Genomic DNA, 21,013 nt, shown 5'->3' with positions numbered 1-21,013 from the left:
AGACGCTCTTATCCAGAGCGACTTACAGGAGCAATTAGGGTTAAGTGCCTTGCTTAAGGGCACATCGACAGATTTTTCACCTAGTCAGCTCGGGGATTAGAACCAGCGACCTTTCGGTTACTGGCACAACGCTCTTACCCACTAAGCTACCTGCCGCCCTAATCTCCAGATAGAGATATCTCCAGTCAGATCTGGAGAATGTCTGACCCCCTGATAGAGATATCTCCAGTCAGATCTGGAGAACCCCCTCTTTGCCTGTCCTGGCATCGGGGCTCAGGCCAAAAGAGCACAGAATGAGCCTGCCTTGTGCTGTTTAGAGCTCATCCCCGGAGCTAGGTTTAGATTAGCTAATACAATGCTGTCTGATGCTAATAAAATGCTGTCTGATGCTAATACAACGCTGTCTGACTAATACAATGCTGTCTGATGCTAATACAATGCTGTCTGATGCTAATACAATGCTGTCTGATGCTAATACAATGCTGTCCGATGCTAATACAATGCTGTCTGATGCTAATACAATGCTGTCTGATGCTAATACAATGCTGTCTGATGCTAATACAATGCTGTCTGATGCTAATACAATGCTGTCTGATGCTAATACAATGCTGTCTGATGCTAATACAATGCTGTCTGATGCTAATACAACGCTGTCTGATGCTAATACAATGCTGTCTGATGCTAATACAATGCTGTCTGATGCTAATACAATGCTGTCTGATGCTAATACAATGCTGTCTGATGCTAATACAACGCTGTCTGATGCTAATACAATGCTGTCTGATGCTAATACAACGCTGTCTGATGCTAATACAACGCTGTCTGATGCTAATACAATGCTGTCTGATGCTAATACAACGCTGTCTGATGCTAATACAATGCTGTCTGATGCTAATACAACGCTGTCTGATGCTAATACAATGCTGTCCGATGCTAATACAATGCTGTCTGATGCTAATACAATGCTGTCTGATGCTAATACAACGCTGTCTGATGCTAATACAATGCTGTCTGATGCTAATACAATGCTGTCTGATGCTAATACATTGATGTCTGATGCTAATACAACGCTGTCTGATGCTAATACAATGCTGTCTGATGCTAATACAATGCTATCTGATGATAATACAACGCTGTCTGATGCTAATACAATGCTGTCTGATGCTAATACAATGCTGTCTGATGATAATACAATGCTGTCTGATGATAATACAATGCTGTCTGATGCAGAGGTTTAGTCGAAATACCCTCAAGGTGAATACAGGTGTAAAGAATGATATGATTTGATTGAGATGCATGACCAGAATACAGTCCTACTCCACTGAGTGGTTTTCTGTTCTGGCCTAACCCTGAAATCTAAGCCTCACATTCACCCTTATCCTATAACTTCATCTGTTTTCTCTGCCCCCCCGCCCTCCCTGCAGGTTTCTGTCCAACACGTCATTTGACGGTCTGAGTGGTTTCATCTCGTCCCAGCAGGAGACAGTGATCTCCTCAGAGAGCCATCACTTCATCTGGTCCCTGCAACACGACCCCATAGGGAACCCCATGTGGACCAGGCTGGGCCGATGGAAGCAGAGCAGGGTGCTCTTGGACTATGCTTTCTGGACCAACAAAAAGGTGAGAGGGAGGAGCAGAGAGAGAGAGATGGAGAGAGAGAGAGAGAGAGAGAGAGGGGGGGGGGGGGGGGGGAGAGAGAGAGAGAGAGAGAGAGAGAGAGAGAGAGGGAGGGGGAGAGAGAGAGAGAGAGAGCGAGAGAGGGAGGGAGGGAGGGGGAGAGAGGGAGGGGAGAGAGAGGGAGGGGGAGAGAGAGGGGGGGCGCACAGTGTTGTGTTCGAGACCACCTAAAGTGAGACCGAACCAAGACCAAGACCGGAGCATGTCGAGTCCGAGTCGAAACCAAGACCGGAGGGGGGTGGGGGTGGGGGGGTGAGACCGAATCAAGACTGAGACCGGGAGAGGGGCAAGGGGTCCGAGAGCGAGTCGAGACCAGAAAAATGAGAGTCCAATTCAAGACCATGATTGTAATTGTGACTCGTTTCAGGAAACTAGGCGTATGTTACGTTTACATTTTACATTTTAGTCATTTAGCAGACGCTCTTAACCAGAGCGACTTACAGGAGCAATTAGGGTTAAGTGCCTTGCTCAAGGGCACATTAACGTCATTTAGCAGACGCTCTTAGCCAGAGCGACTCACAAATTGGTGCGTTCACCCTATAGCCAGTGGGATAACCACGTGTCACTACTTCACAGAAGAGCCATTTGAAAGTAAACATTTTTTAAAAATCAAAATACGTTTTTATGCAGAAATGCCTTCTGAAACGTGAACTTTCATGTGCCTTAATAACAAACTTGTATTCCATCTGTAAATACAAATACAATTGTTAAATTACGAGCCTAGTTGGTTTAGCCACAGAAAAATGGCGCCGGAGAGATGGCTGCCGTTTTACGGGCTGCTAACCAATTGTGCTATTGTGTGTGTTTTTTTGCGTTATTTGTAACTTATTTTGTACATAATGTTTCTGCCACCATCTCTTATGACCAAAAATAGATTCTGGATATCAGGACAGCGATTACTCACCTCGTACTGGACGAAGAGGGATTTACTTCAGACACCCGACAAGGCCCAAATCCTCGTCATTCGCAGGAGAAAGAGACTGAGATATCGGGGACGTAGGTCGGGGTGCCTTGTAAGGATACGACGGCGAGTGGGTAATCTGCCTCTACCATCAGTCCTATTAGCCAACGTACAATCATTGGATAACAAAATAGATGAGCTACGATCACAAATATCCTAACAATGGGACATTAAAAACTGTAATATCTTTTGTTTCACCGAGTCGTGGCTGAACAACGACATGGATAACATACAGCTGGCGGGGTTTTCAGTGCATCGGCAAGATAGAACAGCTGCCTTCGGTAAGACAAGGGGTGGCGGTCTGTGTATATTTGTAAACACCAGCTGGTGCACGATATCTAAGGAAGTCTCAAGGTTTTGCTCGCCTGAGGTAGAGTATCTCATGATAAGCTGTAGACCACACTATCTACCAAGAGAGTTTTCATCTATATTTTTCGTAGCTGTCTATTTACCACCACAAACCGATGCTGACACTTAGACCGCACTCAATGAGCTGTATAAGGCCTTAAGCCAGGGGTGTCAAACGTCCGGCCCGCGGGCCGGATTAGGCCCGCAAACGGGTTTAATCCGGCCCGCGAGATGATTTTGTAAAGTATAAAAATGCGCTGCAATTTTTCAATAAAATAAACTGCTGTTCCAATTGCGTCCACTGGATGGCGCAATAGCAATTGTGTTAAGCAAGCAAACTGTTTATACCGGGGCAGAGCAAGTAGGTCAAGTCTGTGTTTACTCACAGCCGAGACATCAGTGACGCTGTAGTGAAAGATAGCTACCTCATTGCTAATGAAATCGCAGTGGCTTCAAAACCATTTAGTGAGGGTGAATTTGTAAAAACATGCATGATGAAGGCAGCGGAGATTGTGTGCCCTGAAAAGCGTCAGGCTTTTGTAAATATCAGCCTGACAAGAAACACAGTTGCAGACAGGATTTCCGATCTTTCAGTGGATTTGGACAGCCAGTTGAAGCAAAAAGTAAAGTCATTTATTGCATTTTCGGTTGCAATTGATGAAAGCACGGACATTACAGATGTTGCACAACTGGCCATTTTCATCCGCGGAGTTGATGACACATTGACCGTCACCGAGGAGTTCGTGGAGTTGGTGCCGATGACAGATACAACGACAGCAGCTGATATTTTTACCGCACTCGTCGGCACGCTGGACAGGGTCGGAGTGGACTGGTCCCGCGCTGTCAGCCTGGCTACAGATGGTGCGCCCTCAATGATCGGGAAAAAAGCAGGCGTTGTGACAAAGTTCAGAGAGAAAGTGCAATCTGCAAATGGAGGACGTGATTTTTTGACTTTTCACTGTATTTTGCACCAGGAGGCTTTGTGTTGCAAGTCATTAAAGATGGATAACGTCATGAAGGTGGTCATCCAAACTGTTAATTTCATCCGATCCAGAAGCCTGAATCACCGTCAGTTTGACAGCCTTCTCAGAGAGAAAGACCACATCTATGGCCTGCCATACCACACTGAGGTAAGATGGTTAAGCCGAGGTGCTGAGGCGTTTCTTTGATTTACGAGAAGAAATTGAACAGTTCATGGAAGAAAAGGGCAAACCAGTGTTAGAATTCCATTCCGCAGAATGGATGCAGGACCTTGCATTTATGGTGGATGTTACAGAGCACCTGAATAACTTGAACAAACAGCTGCAAGGGCGCAACAAAGTTGTCACGCAGTATTATGACAGCATACGTTCTTTCAAGTTGAAGCTGTCATTGTGGGAGACGCAACTTGCCGGTGGTGATGCAGCTCACTTCCCCTGTCTGAAAAATGTGTGCGCGACCCAACATGTGGCAGACATGAAGCGGTTCAAAGATAAAATAACGGGACTGTTACGGGAGTTTGAGCAACGCTTTCAGATTTTTGGTGAACTGGAGAAAGACTTCAACGTTTTTTGCTCGCCATTCACCGTGAATCCCTTTGATCTGGCCGTCAGCATCCAACTTGAAATAATAGACTTGCAGTGTGACTCGGATTTGAAGGGCAAATTTGCCGCATCTGGCTTGGACACATTTAATCAGAATCTCTTGCCAGGTTACCCCAACTTGACAGCCCTCGCTGCAAAACTGTTGTGATGTTTGGAACCACATATCTTTGTGAGCAAGTTTTCTCTGTAATGAGCATAAATAAAACAAAGCTGCGCTCAAGGCTCACGCACAAGCACTTGAATCACATCCTGAAGTTGGCTGCCACTCAGGATGTGACGCCTGATATTGATGCGCTGGTGAAAGCTAAAAGATGCCAGGTATCAGGAGTCAAATAATCTATGCAACCCCACTTAAAGTGCTACATGAGACACCCTGATATAGTTCTGTGATCTGTGATATACTTCTGTGAATCACTGAGGCATTGTGTGTTTGTGTGTTCTTTGTCCTCAGAACTTTCAAATAACTTGAGGTGTTTTATGATTAATAGTGATGTTGTGCTTTTGGACACACTGTCCTCAGGCTCCAGCTTTATGTTTATATGTTTTTATGTTGATGTGCTATTGTTTTTAATTGATTTTATTTTATTTGTATATTTAACCTATTATTGACTCTGTGGTTCTTGCACTTGTTTGGGGAACAGGATTTCATTCTTTTTATCTACATTTCTGCCTGAGAAATGACCCCCTGATATAGTTCTGTGATCTGTGAAACAGTTCTGTTAATCACTGAGGCATTGTGTGTTTGTGTTCTTTTTCTTTAGAATTTTCAAATAAACTTGACGTGTTTTATGATTAATAGTGATGTTGTGCTTGTACTATGTTGGACACACTGTCGTCAGGCTCCAGCTTTATGTTGTATGTTGATCGTATTAAAACAAAGAAAACAATCTGAAGTTGTTGTTTTTAAGTTATATATACCATGATTTTTCCAGTCCGGCCCACTTGGGAATAGATTTTCCTCCATGTGGCCCCTGAGCTAAAATGAGTTTGACACCCCTGCCTTAAGCAAACAGGAAAACGCTCATCCAGAGGCGGCGCTCCAAGTGGCTGGGGACTTTAATGCAGGGAAACTTAAATCTGTTTTACCTCATTTCTACCAGCATGTTAAATGTGCAACCAGAGGAAAAAAACTATAGACCACCTTTACTCCACACACAGAGACGCATACAAAGCTCTCCCTCGCCCTCCATTTGGCAAATCTGACCATAATTCTATATTTTCCAGAATTCTTCAGATTTTTACATTTTAGTCATTTAGCAGACGGTCTTATCCAGAGCGACTTACAGTTAGCCATGGGATCCCCGTGGGATTGAAGAGTACAACACATCAGTCACTGGCTTCATCAATAAGTGCATCGATGATGTCGTCCCCACAGTGACCGTACGTACATACCCCAACCAGAAGCCATGGATTACAGGCAACATCCGCACTGGGCTAAAGGGTAGAGCTGTCGCATTCAAGGAGCGGGACTCTAACCCGGATGCTTATAAGGAATCCCTCTATGCCCTCCGACGAACCATCAAACAGGCAAAGAGTCAATACAGGACTAAGATTGAATCGTACTACACCGGCTCCGACGCTCGGAGGATGTGGCAGGGCTTGCAAACTATTACAGACTACAAAGGGAAGGACAGCCGCGAGCTGCCCAGTGAGAAAGCCTATCAGATGAGCTAAATTACTTCTATGCTCGCTTAGAGGCAAGCAACACTGAAGAATGTATGAGAGCATCAGCTGTTTCGGATGACTGTGTGATCACACTCTCCGTAGCCGATGTGAGTAAGACCTTTAAACAGGTCAACATTGACAAGGCCACAGGGCCAGATGGATTACCAGGACGTGTACTCCGAGCATGCGCAGACCAACTTGCAAGTTTCTTCACAGACATTTTCAACCTGTCCCTGACTGAGTCTGTAATACCAACATGTTTCAAGCAGACCACCATAGTCCCCGTGCCCAAGAACACTAAGATACCCTGCCTAAATTACCACAGACCTGTAGCACTCATGTCTGTAGCCATGAAGTGCACATCAACACCATTATCCCAGAAACCCTAGACAATTTGCATACCGCCCCAACAGATCCACAGATGATGCAATCTCTATTGCACTCCACACTGCCCTTTCCCACCTGGACAAAAGGAACACCTACAATATGTGAGAATGCTATTCATTGACTACAGCTCAGTGTTCAACACCATAGGTCCCTCAAAGCTCATCACTAAGCTAAGGACCCAGGGACTAAACATCTCCCTCTGCAACTGGATCCTGGACTTCCTGACGGGCCGAACCCCAGGTGGTAAGGGTAGATAACAACACATCTGCCACGCTGATCCTCAACACAGGGGCCCCTCAGGGGTGCGTGCTCAGTCCCCTCCTGTACTCCCTGTTCACACATGACTGTATGGCCAGTTATGACTCCAACACCATCATTAAGTTTGCAGACGACACAACAGGGGTAGGCCTGATCACCGACAACGATGATACAGCCTATAGGGAGGAGGTCAGAGACCTGGCCATGTGGTGCCAGGATAACAACCTCTCCCTCAACATGATCAAGGCAAAGGAGATGATTGTGGACTACAGGAAAAGGAGGACCGAGCACACCCTATTCTCATCGACGGGGCTGTAGTGGAGCAGGTTGAGAGCTTCAAGTTCCTTGGTATCCACATCACCAACAAACTATCATGGTCCAAACACACCAAGACAGTCGTGAAGAGTGCACAACAAAGTCTATTCCCCCCCACAGGAGACTGAAAAGATTTGGCATGGGTCCCCAGATCCTAAAAAAGTTCTACAGCTACACCATCAAGAGCATCCTGACGGGTTGCATCACTGCCTGGTATGGCAACTGCTCGGCCTCCGACCGCAAGGCACTACAGAGGGTAGTGCGTACGGTCCAGTACATCACTGGGGCCAAGCTTCCTGCCATCCAGGACCTCTATACCAGGCGGTGTCAGAGGAAGGCCCTAAAAATTGTCAAAGACTCCAGCCACCCTAGTCATAGACTGTTCTCTTTGCTATCGCACGGCAAGCAGTACCGGAGCGCCAAGTCTAAGTCCAAAATACTTCTTAACAGCTTCTACCCCCAAGCCATAAGTCTCCTGAACAGGTAATAAAATGGACACACAGACTATTTGCATTCCCCCCCACCCACCCCGTCTTTTACGCTGCTGCCAAATTGTATATTGTTTATTATCTATGCATAGTCACTTTAAATCTACCTACAGTGGCTTGTGAAAGTATTCACCCCCCTTGGCATTTTCCTATTTTGTTGCCTTACAACCTGGAATTAAAGTGGATTTTTTGGCGATTTGTATCATTTGATTTACACAACATCCCTACCACTTTGAAGATGCAACATATTTTTGATTGTGAAACAAATAAGAAATAAGACAAAAAAAAACAGAAAACTTGAGCATGCATAACTATTCACCCCCCACCCAAAGTCAATACTTTGTAGAGCCACCTTTTGCAGCAATTACAGCTGCAAGTCTCTTGGGGTATGTCTCTATAAGCTTGGCACATCTAGCCACTGGGATGTTTGCCCATTCTTCAAGGCAAAACTGCTCCAGCTACTTTAAGTTGGATGGGTTCCGCTGGTGTACAGCAATCTTTAAGTCATACCACAGATTCTCAATTGGATTGAGGTCTGGGCTTTGACTAGGCCATTCCACGACATTTAAATGTTTCCCCTTAAACCGCTTGAGTGTTGCTTTAGCAGTATGCTTAGGGTCATTGTCCTGCTGGAAGGTGAACCTCCGTCCCAGTCTCAAATCTCTGGAAGACTGAAACAGGTTTCCCTCAAGAATTTCCCTGTATTTAGTGCCATCCATCACTCCTTCAATTCTGACCAGTTTCCCAGTCCCTGCCGATGAAAAACATCCCCACAGCATGATGCTGCCACCACCATGCTTCACTGTGGGGATGGTGTTCTCGGGATGATGAGAGGTGTTGGTTTTGCGCCAGACGTAGCGTTTTCCTTGATGGCCAAAAAGCTCAATTTTAGTCTCATCTGACCAGAGTACCTTCTTCCATATGTTTGGGGGTCTCCCACATGCCTTTTGGTGAACACCAAACGTGTTTGCTTCATTTTCTCTTTAAGCAATGGCTTTTTTCTGGCCACTCTTCCGTAAAGCCCAGCTCTGTGGAGTGTACGGCTTAAAGTGGTCCTATGGACAGATACTCCAATCTCCGCTGTGGAGCTTTGCAGCTCCTTCAGGGTTATCTTTGGTCTCTTTGTTGCCTCTCTGATTAATGCCCTCCTTGCCTGGTCCGTGAGTTTTGGTGGGCGGCCCTCTCTTGGCAGGTTTGTTGTGGGGCCATATTCTTTCAATTTTTTAATCATGGATTTAATTGTGCTCCGTGGGATGTTCAAAGTTTCTGATATTTTTTTATAACCCAACCCTGATCTGTACTTCTCCACAACTTTGTCCCTGACCTGTTTGGAGAGCTCCTTGGTCTTCATGGTGCCGCTTGCTTGGTGCTGCCCCTTGCTTAGTGGTGTTGCAGGCTCTGGGGCCTTTCAGAACAGGTGTATATATACTGAGATCATGTGACAGATCATGTGACACTTAGATTACACACAGGTGGACTTTATTTAACTAATTATGTGACTTATGAAGGTAATTAGTTGCACCAGATCTTATTTAGGGGCTTCATAGCAAAGGGGGTGAATACATATGCACACACCACTTTTACGTTATTAATTTATTTGAAATTTTTTAAACAAGTTATTTTTTTAATTTCACTTCACCAACTTGGACTATTTTGTGTATGTCCATTACATGAAATCCATATAAAAATCCATTTCAATTACAGGTTGTAATGCAACAAAATAGGAAAAACGCCAAGGGGGCTGAATACTTTTGCAAGGCACTGTAGGTTGTTTTACCTCAATTACCTCTACTAACCTATGCCCCCACATATTGACTCTGTACCGGTAACCCCTGTATTTTGCCTCGCTACTGTTATTTTACTGCTGTTCTTTAATTATTTGTTATTTCTTTATCCATTTTTTACTGCATTGTTGGTTAAGGGCTTTTAAGTAAGCATTTCACTGTAAGGTCTACAGCTGTTGTTTTCGGCGCATGTGACAAATAACATGTGATTTGATTTGATGTTGAAAAGATAGCAACCTTCCCACTAGCCATGATTGGCTGTGATAATGAGTGGGCTGGACATGCCGAGAGATCGAGTTTTGAAATCAGTGGAATTAGAGTATAATAGTTTAGGAGATGGAGAAAACACCTGTCTCCGGATTACATCTTCAAACTAAGGGCAACCATGGCATCCGTGACAGAGAGGGAGAAGCGTCCGTCCATGTATACGGGTAAGATATTACACGTTTTAAATAGTCAGAAAGTCATTTTCTTTTGGCTGTCTCGCTAGCTAATGTTACGTGTACGATCTGTGTAATAATATTATTCGTATCTCAGAGCCATTTGCTTAAGCAATGGCTTTTTTCTGGCCTCTCTTCCGTAAAGCCCAGCTCTGTGGAGTGTACATCGTAATTAAATTATTGCCAGCAGCACAGTTGCAGCAACCAACTCTCTGGATAACATAAAAACAGCCTAACCAGGTCTGCTAGGGTGAGTAGAATGGTCAGAGTGAGCTGTTCTCTCATTTGTGTCTGGAAGTAGCTAGCAAGCTAGCCAACGTTAGCCAGTTAGCTTGGATGCTTGGCTGCTGTTGTTGTGTACGATCTTTGTAGTACTATTATTCGTATCTCAGAGCCATTTGCTTTGCTAGTTATAGCCTAATATTAGCTAGCTAACATTGAACCTGGTTGGTTAGCCACCTGCAGATTCATGCAGGGTAGTAACGTCATGAGTTGGGATTATGGTTAATTGTTTAGCTAGCTAGCTACATGTCTTATCAAAAGACTCCACTATGCAAGTAACCATTTCAATAGAATGTTCATGATGTCAATGTGACAACTGTTGAATGACATAGCTGGTAAATTCGCTCTGGCTATCTACTCCGATTTCAGAGCATTCTCGTCTGAGTGTGCAAGAGCGCAGAATAACTGATGAATTTACGAACGCTCAATACCCATTGAATATGGCCTTTGTCAGTAAACGTTGTCAAAAAAGCATAATTAAATAGTTGCCAGCAGCACAGTTACAGTCACCAACTCTCTGGATAACATAAAAACAGCCTAACCAGCTTTGCTAGGGTGAGTAAAATGGTCAGAGTGAGCTGTTTTCTCATTTGTGTCTGGAAGTAGCTAGACAACGTTAGCTTGGGTGCTTGACTGCTGTTGTTAGGACAGAATGCTCGGATCAACCCTACTCTTCGGCCAGAGCGTCCAGTGTGCGCTCCAAACACTCAGAGAGCGAAACACTCTGAATTTACAAACGGACAAACTGACAACGCTCTGAGTTTATGGGCGGGGCTATAGCTTAAGAGGGTGTGAACGATGCTGAATGGGTGTAAACAAAGAAGAGCTCTCCAGTAGGTGTACCAAAACATTCAAAGGCCATTTTCTCAAAAGTGAGGTTACAAGTTTATCAACTTTCAAAGGAGAATGACTTTCCCATTGTTCCTCAACTGTAGTGTATGATGTACCATTTTCTAGCTCTGAGTCTCTACTTTTATCCAATGTAAAAAACACAATTTCAAATTTTGCTATAGAAGACCAAATCGAGCCGGTCGGTCACAATTGTGTCAAATCGCCACCATAATAAGAGTTCAAAATTTCATTATTTCTGTGTTCATATTTCAGAAGAACATATGGGTTCTTAGACATTCAGAACGGTGAAAAGATGCATGCTGAGGGCAAACAGAGAGCCACTCTACAAATGATCACTAACCTAAACAGGTCTATAATAGAAAGAAATCATATGTTCCAACTTCCCCCAGTCTTCCCTTACTAATGGGTATGTTCAACTTCAAACTGCTGTTGCTATGGTTATCCTCTCTTTTACTGCTGCTGTTGCTATGGTTATCCTCTCTTTTACTGCTGCTGTTGCTATGGTTATCCTCTCTTTTACTGCTGCTGTTGCTACGGTTATCCTCTCTTTTACTGCTGCTGTTGCTACGGTTATCCTCTCTTTTACTGCTGCTGTTGCTACGGTTATCCTCTCTTTTCCACCTCCCTCATTTTTTCTTTCTTTCTCTCTCTCTCCTTCCCTCTCCCTCACTCCTTCTACCCCTCCCTCCCTCCCTCCCTCCCTCCCTCCCTCCCTCCCTCCCTCCCTCCCTAATGGACTATGCTGCCTAGTCTAACAAACAGTCGTCCTATCAGGGCGTGGACTGGAGGTACCCATCACGGCTCCATCTGCGGGTGGTCACCCTGGTGGAGCACCCCTTCGTCTTCACCCGGGAGGTGGATGAGGACGGTCTCTGTCCCGCTGGTCAGCTCTGCCTGGACCCCCTCACCAACAACACAGCCCTGCTCCAGTCCCTCTTCCTCCAGGGGCCTAATGACAGCATTCCCATGAAGTATAAGAAGTGTTGCTATGGTTATTGCATAGACCTCTTAGAGAAACTGGCGGAGGACATAGGCTTCGACTTCGACCTGTATATTGTAGGTGACGGAAAGTACGGTGGGTTTAAGAACAGGCGCTGGACAGGGCTGGTGGGGGATCTTCTCAGTGGAGCGGCCCACCTGGCGGTCACATCCTTCAGTATAAACTCGGCCCGGAGCAGGGTTATAGACTTCACCTCCCCGTTCTTCTCCACCTCTCTGGGCATCCTGGTGCGGAGCCGGGACACGGCCGCGCCCATCGGGGCCTTCATGTGGCCCCTGCACTGGTCCATGTGGCTGGGAATCTTCATCTCTCTACACGTCACGGCCGTGTTCCTCACCGTCTACGAGTGGAACAGCCCGTTTGGGATGACGCCGCGAGGCAGGAACAGAGATAAGGTGTTCTCATTCTCCTCGGCTCTGAACGTCTGCTATGCCATCCTGTTCGGCCGTACGGCTGCCATTAAGCCTCCTAAGTGCTGGACGGGTCGGTTCCTCATGAATCTCTGGGCTATCTTCTGCCTGTTCTGTCTCTCCACCTACACAGCGAACCTGGCCGCCGTCATGGTGGGGGAGAAGACCTTCGAGCAACTCTCAGGAATACACGATCCAAAGGTAAGAAAGGCTACTCAGCTTTATTAACTTAATCATTTAAATATATGCTGTGTAGATGAGTACTACTTGCAGTACAGGCATAAATAGTGCATCATAGGGTGTTGTGGGGCTGAGGCTGGGCATGGAGCTGGGGCTGGGGAGAGGAGCCGGGGGAGAGGAGCCTGGGGAGAGGGGCTGGGGAGAGGGGCTAGGGGAGAGGGGCTATGGAGAGGGGCCTGGGGAGAGGGGCTGGGGAGGGGGGCTGGGGTATGGGTATGGGGCTGGGACTGGATGAGGCATAAGGTTCAGGAGGTTATGGATTTTACAATGGAGAGGAGTTGAAGTCAAAAATATATTTTTGAAAAGAGTCAAGTAGATCTATGAGGGTTGTAGTGTTGTGGAGAGTTCCAGTTTAAAGTGCAGTATCATCACAATGAATCAGTTCTAAGTAGCCTGGGGTGGTCCTAGTGGTCTACGCCGCCTCCAGAATAGGTCATATAATGTACCAGTGTGAATGTGGGATGGAATCCGACCCACTGCTATTCTAGCACACCCTCTCCTCCTATCTTTCCTGTAAGTCTTTCACTGTCCTGTCTAAACAATATATGTGAAACGGCTGGACAGCACAACTCCTTTAGAAATAAAACAAATAACAATCACAGTTTAAAGGTGACAGGAGCTAAGAGAGCTCTGTAACAGGTACAGGAGGTAATAGACCACAGTAACAGGAGGTAATAAACCTTAGTAACAGTTACAGGAGATAATAGACCACAGTTACAGGAGGTAATAGACCTTAGTAACAGTTACAGGAGATATTAGACTACAGTAACAGTTACAGTTGGTAATAGGTCACAGTTACAGGAGGTAATAGACCACAGTTACAGGAGGTACTAGACCACGTAGACCACAGTAACAGTTACAGGAGGTACTAGACCACGTAGACCACAGTAAGAGTTACATATTTTCTGTTCTTCCAGCTTCATCACCCATCACAGGGGTTCCGCTTCGCGACGGTCCGGGAGAGCAGTGCTGAGGATTACCTGAAGAAAAGCTTTCCAGAGATGCACGGATACATGACACGATACAATGTACCAGCAACCCCAGATGGAATAGAACATCTGAAGTGAGTCAAGATTATACAATACTGACTCATCACTCATAACAGTTACAGGAGGTGATAGGACTGTTGTGTGGACCTCTGGCAGTCTCTATGGGGGTGCCACAGGGTTCAATTCTCGGGCCGACTCTATTCTCCGTGTATATCAATGATGTCGCACTTGCTGCTGGTGACTCTCAGATCCACCTCTACGCAGACGACACCATTTTGTATACATCTGGCCCTTCACTGGACACTGAGTTAACAAACCTCCAAACGAGCTTCAACGCCATACAACTGGCCTCCAACTGCTCTTAAACACTAGTAAAACTAAATGCATGCTCTTCAATCGAACGCTGCTTGCACCCGCTCGCCCGACTAGAATCACTACTCTCGGCGGGTCTGACTTAGAATATGTGGACAACTACAAACACCTAGGTGTCTGGTTAGACCGTAAACTCTCCTTCCAGACTCACATTAAGCATCTCCAATCCAAAGTTAAATCCAGAATCGGCATCCTATTTCGCAACAAAGCCTCCTTCACTCATGCTGCTAACATGCCCTCGTAAAACTGACTATCCTACCGATCCTTGACTTCGGCGATGTCATTTACAAAATAGCCTCCAACACTCTACTCAGCAAATTGGATGTAGTCTATCACAGTGCCATCCGTTTTGTCTCCAAAGCCCCATATACTACCCACCATTGTGGCCTGTACGCTCTTGTTGGCTGGTCCTCACTACATACAGTGGGGGGAAAAAGTATTTAGTCAGCCACCAATTGTGCAAGTTCTCCCACTTAAAAAGATGAGAGAGGCCTGTAATTTTCATCATAGGTACACGTCAACTATGACAGACAAAATGAGAAAATAAAATCCAGAAAATCACATTGTAGGATTTTTAATGAATTTATTTGCAAATTATGGTGGAAAATAAGTATTTGGTCACCTACAAACAAGCAAGATTTCTGGCTCTCACAGACCTGTAACTTCTTCTTTAAGAGGCTTCTCTGTCCTCCACTCGTTACCTGTATTAATGGCACCTGTTTGAACTTGTTATCAGTATAAAAGACACCTGTCCACAACCTCAAACAGTCACACTCCAAACTCCACTATGGCCAAGACCAAAGAGCTGTCAAAGGACACCAGAAACAAAATTGTAGACCTGCACCAGGCTGGGAAGACTGAATCTGCAATAGGTAAGCAGCTTGGTTTGAATAAATCAACTGTGGGAGCAATTATTAGCAAATGGAAGACATACAAGACCACTGATATTCTCCCTCAATCTGGGGCTCCACGCAAGATCTCACCCCATGGGGTCAAAATGATCACAAGAACGGTGAGCAAAAATCCCAGAACCACACGGGGGGACCTAGTGAATGACCTGCAGAGAGCTGGGACCAAAGTAACAAAGCCTACCATCAGTAACACACTACGCCGCCAGGGACTCAAATCCTGCAGTGCCAGACGTGTCCCCCTGCTTAAGCCAGTACATGTCCAGGCCCGTCTGAAGTTTCCTAGAGTGCATTTGGAGTATCCAGAAGAGGATTGGGAGAATGTCATATGGTCAGATGAAACCAAAATAGAACTTTTTGGTAAAAACTCAACTCGTCGTGTTTGGAGGACAAAGAATGCTGAGTTGCATCCAAAGAACACCATACCTACTGTGAAGCATGGGGGTGGAAACATCATGCTTTGGGGCTGTTTTTCTGCAAAGGGACCAGGACAACTGATCCGTGTAAAGGAAAGAATGAATGGGGCCATGTATCGTGAGATTTTGAGTGAAAACCTCCTTCCATCAGCAAGGGCATTGAAGATGAAACGTGGCTGGGTCTTTCAGCATGACAATGATCCCAAACACACCACCCGGGCAACGAAGGAGTGGCTTCGTAAGAAGCATTTCAAGGTCCTGGAGTGGCCTAGCCAGTCTCCAGATCTCAACCCCATAGAAAACTTTGGAGGGTGTTGAAAGTCCGTGTTGCCCAGCGACAGCCCCAAAACATCACTGCTCTAGAGGAGATATGCATGGAGGAATGTGTCACACCCTGGCTCTGGGGACTCTATATGTTGAGCCAGGGTGTGTAGATTCTATGTGGTTTTGTTCTATGTTCACAGTCTAGTATTGTATTTCTATGTTGGCCAGAGTGGTTCCCAATCAGAGGCAACGAGTGTCAGCTGTTGCTGGTTGTCTCTGATTGGGAGCCATATTTAGACAGGCTGTGTTCCCACAGTGGTTGTGGGATCTTGTTCCTTTTGGTTTGTTCCGTGTTGGTTGTTTAACCTAGGACGTCACGTTGTTCGTTTATTGTTTTGTTCTTGTTATCACTAAAGATAATAAAGTATGTTCGCTCATCACGCTGCGCCTTGGTCTACTCCGTTCAACGATCGTGACAGAAGATCCCACCATACCAGGACCAAGCAGCGTGTCCAGGAGCAGGCAGCCTGGACGTGGGAGCAGATAATGGACGGGCAGGGGTCCTGGACCTGGGAGGAAATCCAGGCCGGGATGGATCGCCGTCCATGGAAGGAGACGGTGGAGGCGCGACGGAGAGAGGAGCAACGGCGTCAACAGTGTCGTCGTCGGACGGACGAGAGGCAACCCCAAAACATTTTTAGGGGGGGGCACACGGCATGGGCGACGGGGCAGCAGGAGGCAGCTACAGGGCGTATTAGGAGGTTAGGTGAGGAGGCCACCAGGTTAAGGGGGCTATTGGTCCAGAGGGAGCAGGAGTTAGTGGTTCAGAGGGTGGAGCTACTGGAGGCGATAAGGGAGAGGGTGAGAGTAGAGGCACGGCGAGAGGAACTGTGTAGGCAGCTGAGGGAGCGGAGGGTTATGACGAAACCCAGTCCCGCTCCTCACACCAAGCAAGTGGTGTGCGTCACCAGTCCGGTCCGGCCCGTTCCTGCTCCCCGCACTAAGTTCATGGTGCACGTCGCCAGCCCGGCCCGGCCTGTTCCTGCCCCTCGCACCAAGCCTTCGGTGCGCGTCGCCAGCCCGGCTCAGCCTTTTCCTGCCACTCGCACCAAGCCTACGGTGCGCGTCGCCAGCCCGGCCCGGCCTGTTCCTGCCACTCGCACCAAGCCTACGGTGCGCGTCGCCAGCCCGGCCCGGCCTGTTCCTGCCACTCGCACCAAGCCTACGGTGCACGTCGCCAGCCCGGCCCGGCCTGTTCCTGCCACTCGCACCAAGCCTACGGTGCGCTTCGCCAGCCCAGCCCGGCCTGTTCCTACTCCCCGCACCAAGCTAACGGTGCGCGTCGCCAGCCCAGCCTGGCCTGTTCCTGCTCCCCGCACCAAGCTAATGGTGCGCGTCGCCAGCCCGGCCCGGCCTGTTCCTGTTCCCCGCACCAAGCTAATGGTGCGCGTCGCCAGCCCGGCCCGGCCTGTTCCTGCCACTCGCACCAAGCCTACAGTGCGCGTCGCCAGCCCGGCCCGGCCTGTTCCTGCCACTCGCACCAAGCGTACGGTGCGCGTCGCCAGCACGGCCCGGCCTGTTCCTGCCACTCGCACCAAGCCTACGGTGTTCGTCGCCAGCCCGGCCCGGCCTGTTCCTGCCACTCGCACCAAGCCTACGGTGCGCGTCGCCAGCCCGGCCCTCCTCTCTCCGTCGCGCCTCCACCGTCTCCTTCCATGGACGGCGATCCATCCCGGCCTGGATTTCCTCCCAGGTCCAGGACCCCTGCCCGTCCATTATCTGCTCCCACGTCCAGGCTGCCTGCTCCTGGACACGCTGCTTGGTCCTGGTATGGTGGGATCTTCTGTCACGATCGTTGAACGGAGTAGACCAAGGCGCAGCGTGATGAGCAAATCGCACTGCTTTGCTTTATCTTGGCCAGGTCGCAGTTGTAAATGAGAACTTGTTCTCAACTGGCTTTCCTGGTTAAATAAAGGTGAAATAAAAAAATAAAAATAAAAATAACATGGGTACCAAGACAAGACAATACAATTCTGACTCATCACAGCTTTAACATGAGTACCAAGACAATACAGGCTTCATATAGGGAGACTTCATAACTGTTGTGAATATGTCCCACAGGGTCAGATTTAACACGTTTTGTACTCCAGTAAAACAAAGCTACACCATTTCACTGTCTACACCTACACTTAGACTTAATGTTTTATTCCTCTCCGACAATAACAGGTCAATATGTTTTATTCCCCTCTGACAATAACAGGTCAATATGTTTTATTCCTCTCTGACAATAACAGGTCAATATGTTTTATTCCTCTCCGACAATAACAGGTCAATATGTTTTATTCCTCTCCGACAATAACAGGTCAATATGTTTTATTCCTCTCTGACAATAACAGGTCAATATGTTTTATTCCTCTCTGACAATAACAGATCAATATGTTTTATTCCTCTCCGACAATAACAGGTCAATATGTTTTATTCCTCTCTGACAATAACAGGTCAATATGTTTTATTCCTCTCCGACAATAACAGGTCAATATGTTTTATTCCTCTCTGACAATAACAGGTCAATATGTTTTATTCCTCTCTGACAATAACAGGTCAATATGTTTTATTCCTCTCTGCCAATAACAGGTCAATATGTTTTATTCCTCTCTGCCAATAACAGGTCAATATGTTTTATTCCTCTCTGACAATAACAGGTCAATATGTTTTATTCCTCTCTGCCAATAACAGGTCAATATGTTTTATTCCTCTCTGCCAATAACAGGTCAATATGTTTTATTCCTCTCTGCCAATAACAGGTCAATATGTTTAATTCCTCTCCGACAATAACAGGTCAATATGTTTTATTCCTCTCTGACAATAACAGGTCAATATGTTTTATTCCTCTCTGACAATAACAGGTCAATATGTTTTATTCCTCTCTGCCAATAACAGGTCAATATGTTTTATTCCTCTCTGCCAATAACAGGTCAATATGGAATGTGTCCAGCTATCATCAATACATGAGTAACAGCATTAGTGGCACTGGGCTCTGTTCACTGCCAGCCTCTCCAGTGCTACACGTATTGGGCTCTGTTCACTGCCAGCCTCTCCAGTGCTACACGTATTGGGCTCTGTTCACTGCCAGCCTCTCCAGTGCTACACGTATTGGGCTCTGTTCACTGCCAGCCTCTCCAGTGCTACACGTATTGGGCTCTGTTCACTGCCAGCCTCTCCAGTGCTACACGTATTGGGCTCTGTTCACTGCCAGCCGCTCCAGTGCTACACGTATTGGGCTCTGTTCACTGCCAGCCTCTCCAGTGCTACACGTATTGGGCTCTGTTCACTGCCAGCCTCTCCAGTGCTACACGTATTGGGCTCTGTTCACTGCCAGCCGCTCCAGTGCTACACGTATTGGGCTCTGTTCACTGCCAGCCTCTCCAGTGCTACACGTATTGGGCTCTGTTCACTGCCAGCCGCTCCAGTGCTACACGTATTGGGCTCTGTTCACTGCCAGCCGCTCCAGTGCTACACGTATTGGGCTCTGTTCACTGCCAGCCTCTCCAGTGCTACACGTATTGGGCTCTGTTCACTGCCAGCCTCTCCAGTGCTACACGTATTGGGCTCTGTTCACTGCCAGCCTCTCCAGTGCTACACGTATTGGGCTCTGTTCACTGCCAGCCTCTCCAGTGCTACACGTATTGGGCTCTGTTCACTGCCAGCCGCTCCAGTGCTACACGTATTGGGCTCTGTTCACTGCCAGCCTCTCCAGTGCTACACGTATTGGGCTCTGTTCACTGCCAGCCGCTCCAGTGCTACACGTATTGGGCTCTGTTCACTGCCAGCCGCTCCAGTGCTACACGTATTGGGCTCTGTTCACTGCCAGCCTCTCCAGTGCTACACGTATTGGGCTCTGTTCACTGCCAGCCTCTCCAGTGCTACACGTATTGGGCTCTGTTCACTGCCAGCCTCTCCAGTGCTACACGTATTGGGCTCTGTTCACTGCCAGCCTCTCCAGTGCTACACGTATTGGGCTCTGTTCACTGCCAGCCTCTCCAGTGCTACACATATTGGGCTCTGTTCACTGCCAGCCTCTCCAGTGCTACACGTATTGGGCTCTGTTCACTGCCAGCCTCTCCAGTGCTACACGTATTGGGCTCTGTTCACTGCCAGCCTCTCCAGTGCTACACGTATTGGGCTCTGTTCACTGCCACCCTCTCCAGTGCTACACGTATTTGAAACCCAGGTCCACAGGAGCTGCTGTGTGCCACTATGTGCCCTTTGACCCTCTCCAATATCTGCTACCCAATCTGAAACTGTTTCTCAAGTCATCTCACATCTTCTCTGGAGCAGAGCAGAGTTACTGGAGCTGAGGGCAGAAGGCTGGGGGGCTGAGGGCAGGTTGGGTGTGATTAAATATACCTTTCTCTCTGTGTCGGGGGGTGGGGTGGGGGGGTGGGGGGGTGGGGGAGGACTATTCTATGCCTGAAGAATGGCACCTGCTCGACACTGATAAGATCCTTCTGGAATGTATTTTGATAAGGACGTGCACACTGTATCCGCTTGCCTGAGTTTCTTTCAGAGACAGAAATAGTCCTCCCACATTTACTATATCCAACAATATATATTAGTATGCATTGACATGTGGACACCTGGAACTAAAACAGAGCTAACGGCAGGCAGCTTTGCGTTGGGCCAGTTACCGAAATGTCGCTGGTTCGAATCCCCGAGCTGACTAGATGAAAAGTCTGTCTGTGGCCTTGAGCAAGGCACTTAACCCTAACTGCTCCTATAAGTCTCTCTGGATAAGAGTGTCTGATAAATGACTAAAATGTTAAATGTCTAACATCAGTAGGTTGAATTTATTTATTTATTTTGAAAAAACATCCTTTCCTGATGTTGATTATAGTCCATGTTCAAGACTGCATCTCAAATATCGTAGTCCCCTGTAGCTCAGTTGGTAGAGCGTGGCGCTTGCAACGCCAGGGTTGTGAGTTCGTTTCCCACGGGGGGCCGGTATGAAAAATGTATGCACTCACTAACTGTAAGTCGCTCTGGATAAGAGTGTCTGCTAAATGACTAAAAATTTAAAAATAGCACCCTATTCACTATGGGCCCTGGTCAACAGTAGTGCACTATGTAGGGAATAGGGTGCCATTTGGGTCATAGACAATGTTAGAGAGATGCAATTTATTCAGTAGCAAATCTTCTGTCGTTTTCAGGCATGATCCACAGCAACTGGATGCTTTCATCATGGACAAGGCCTTACTAGACTACGAGGTGTCTATCGATGCAGACTGCAAGACACTCACCGTGGGGAAACCATTTGCAATTGAAGGCAAGTAGATTGACATGAAATAAGGTGTTAATTCTATATCCATAATGAAGA

General features: G+C 47.1%; 1 protein-coding gene across 1 annotated transcript in view; it reads left to right on the top strand.

Annotated features, from left to right (window-relative positions):
- The window catches only part of LOC311127550 (glutamate receptor ionotropic, NMDA 3A-like), a gene marked incomplete at both ends in the record, with an annotated part of 76,737 nt that overhangs the window by 28,234 nt on the left and 27,490 nt on the right, over nucleotides 1-21,013 (top strand). The window contains 4 exons of the mRNA XM_084159367.1: nucleotides 1,425-1,620; nucleotides 11,803-12,651; nucleotides 13,608-13,753; nucleotides 20,847-20,962. Of these exons, the coding sequence (XP_084015493.1) occupies nucleotides 1,425-1,620; nucleotides 11,803-12,651; nucleotides 13,608-13,753; nucleotides 20,847-20,962 (1,307 nt within the window). The remainder of the gene's footprint in view (nucleotides 1-1,424; nucleotides 1,621-11,802; nucleotides 12,652-13,607; nucleotides 13,754-20,846; nucleotides 20,963-21,013) is intronic.

The sequence above is a fragment of the Coregonus lavaretus genome (assembly GCF_964263955.1).
Source record: "Coregonus lavaretus genome assembly, chromosome: 4".
Lineage (NCBI taxonomy): Eukaryota > Metazoa > Chordata > Actinopteri > Salmoniformes > Salmonidae > Coregonus > Coregonus lavaretus.
Note: the sequence above shows the minus strand (reverse complement) of the source record. Positions and strands in the feature narration are given on the sequence as shown.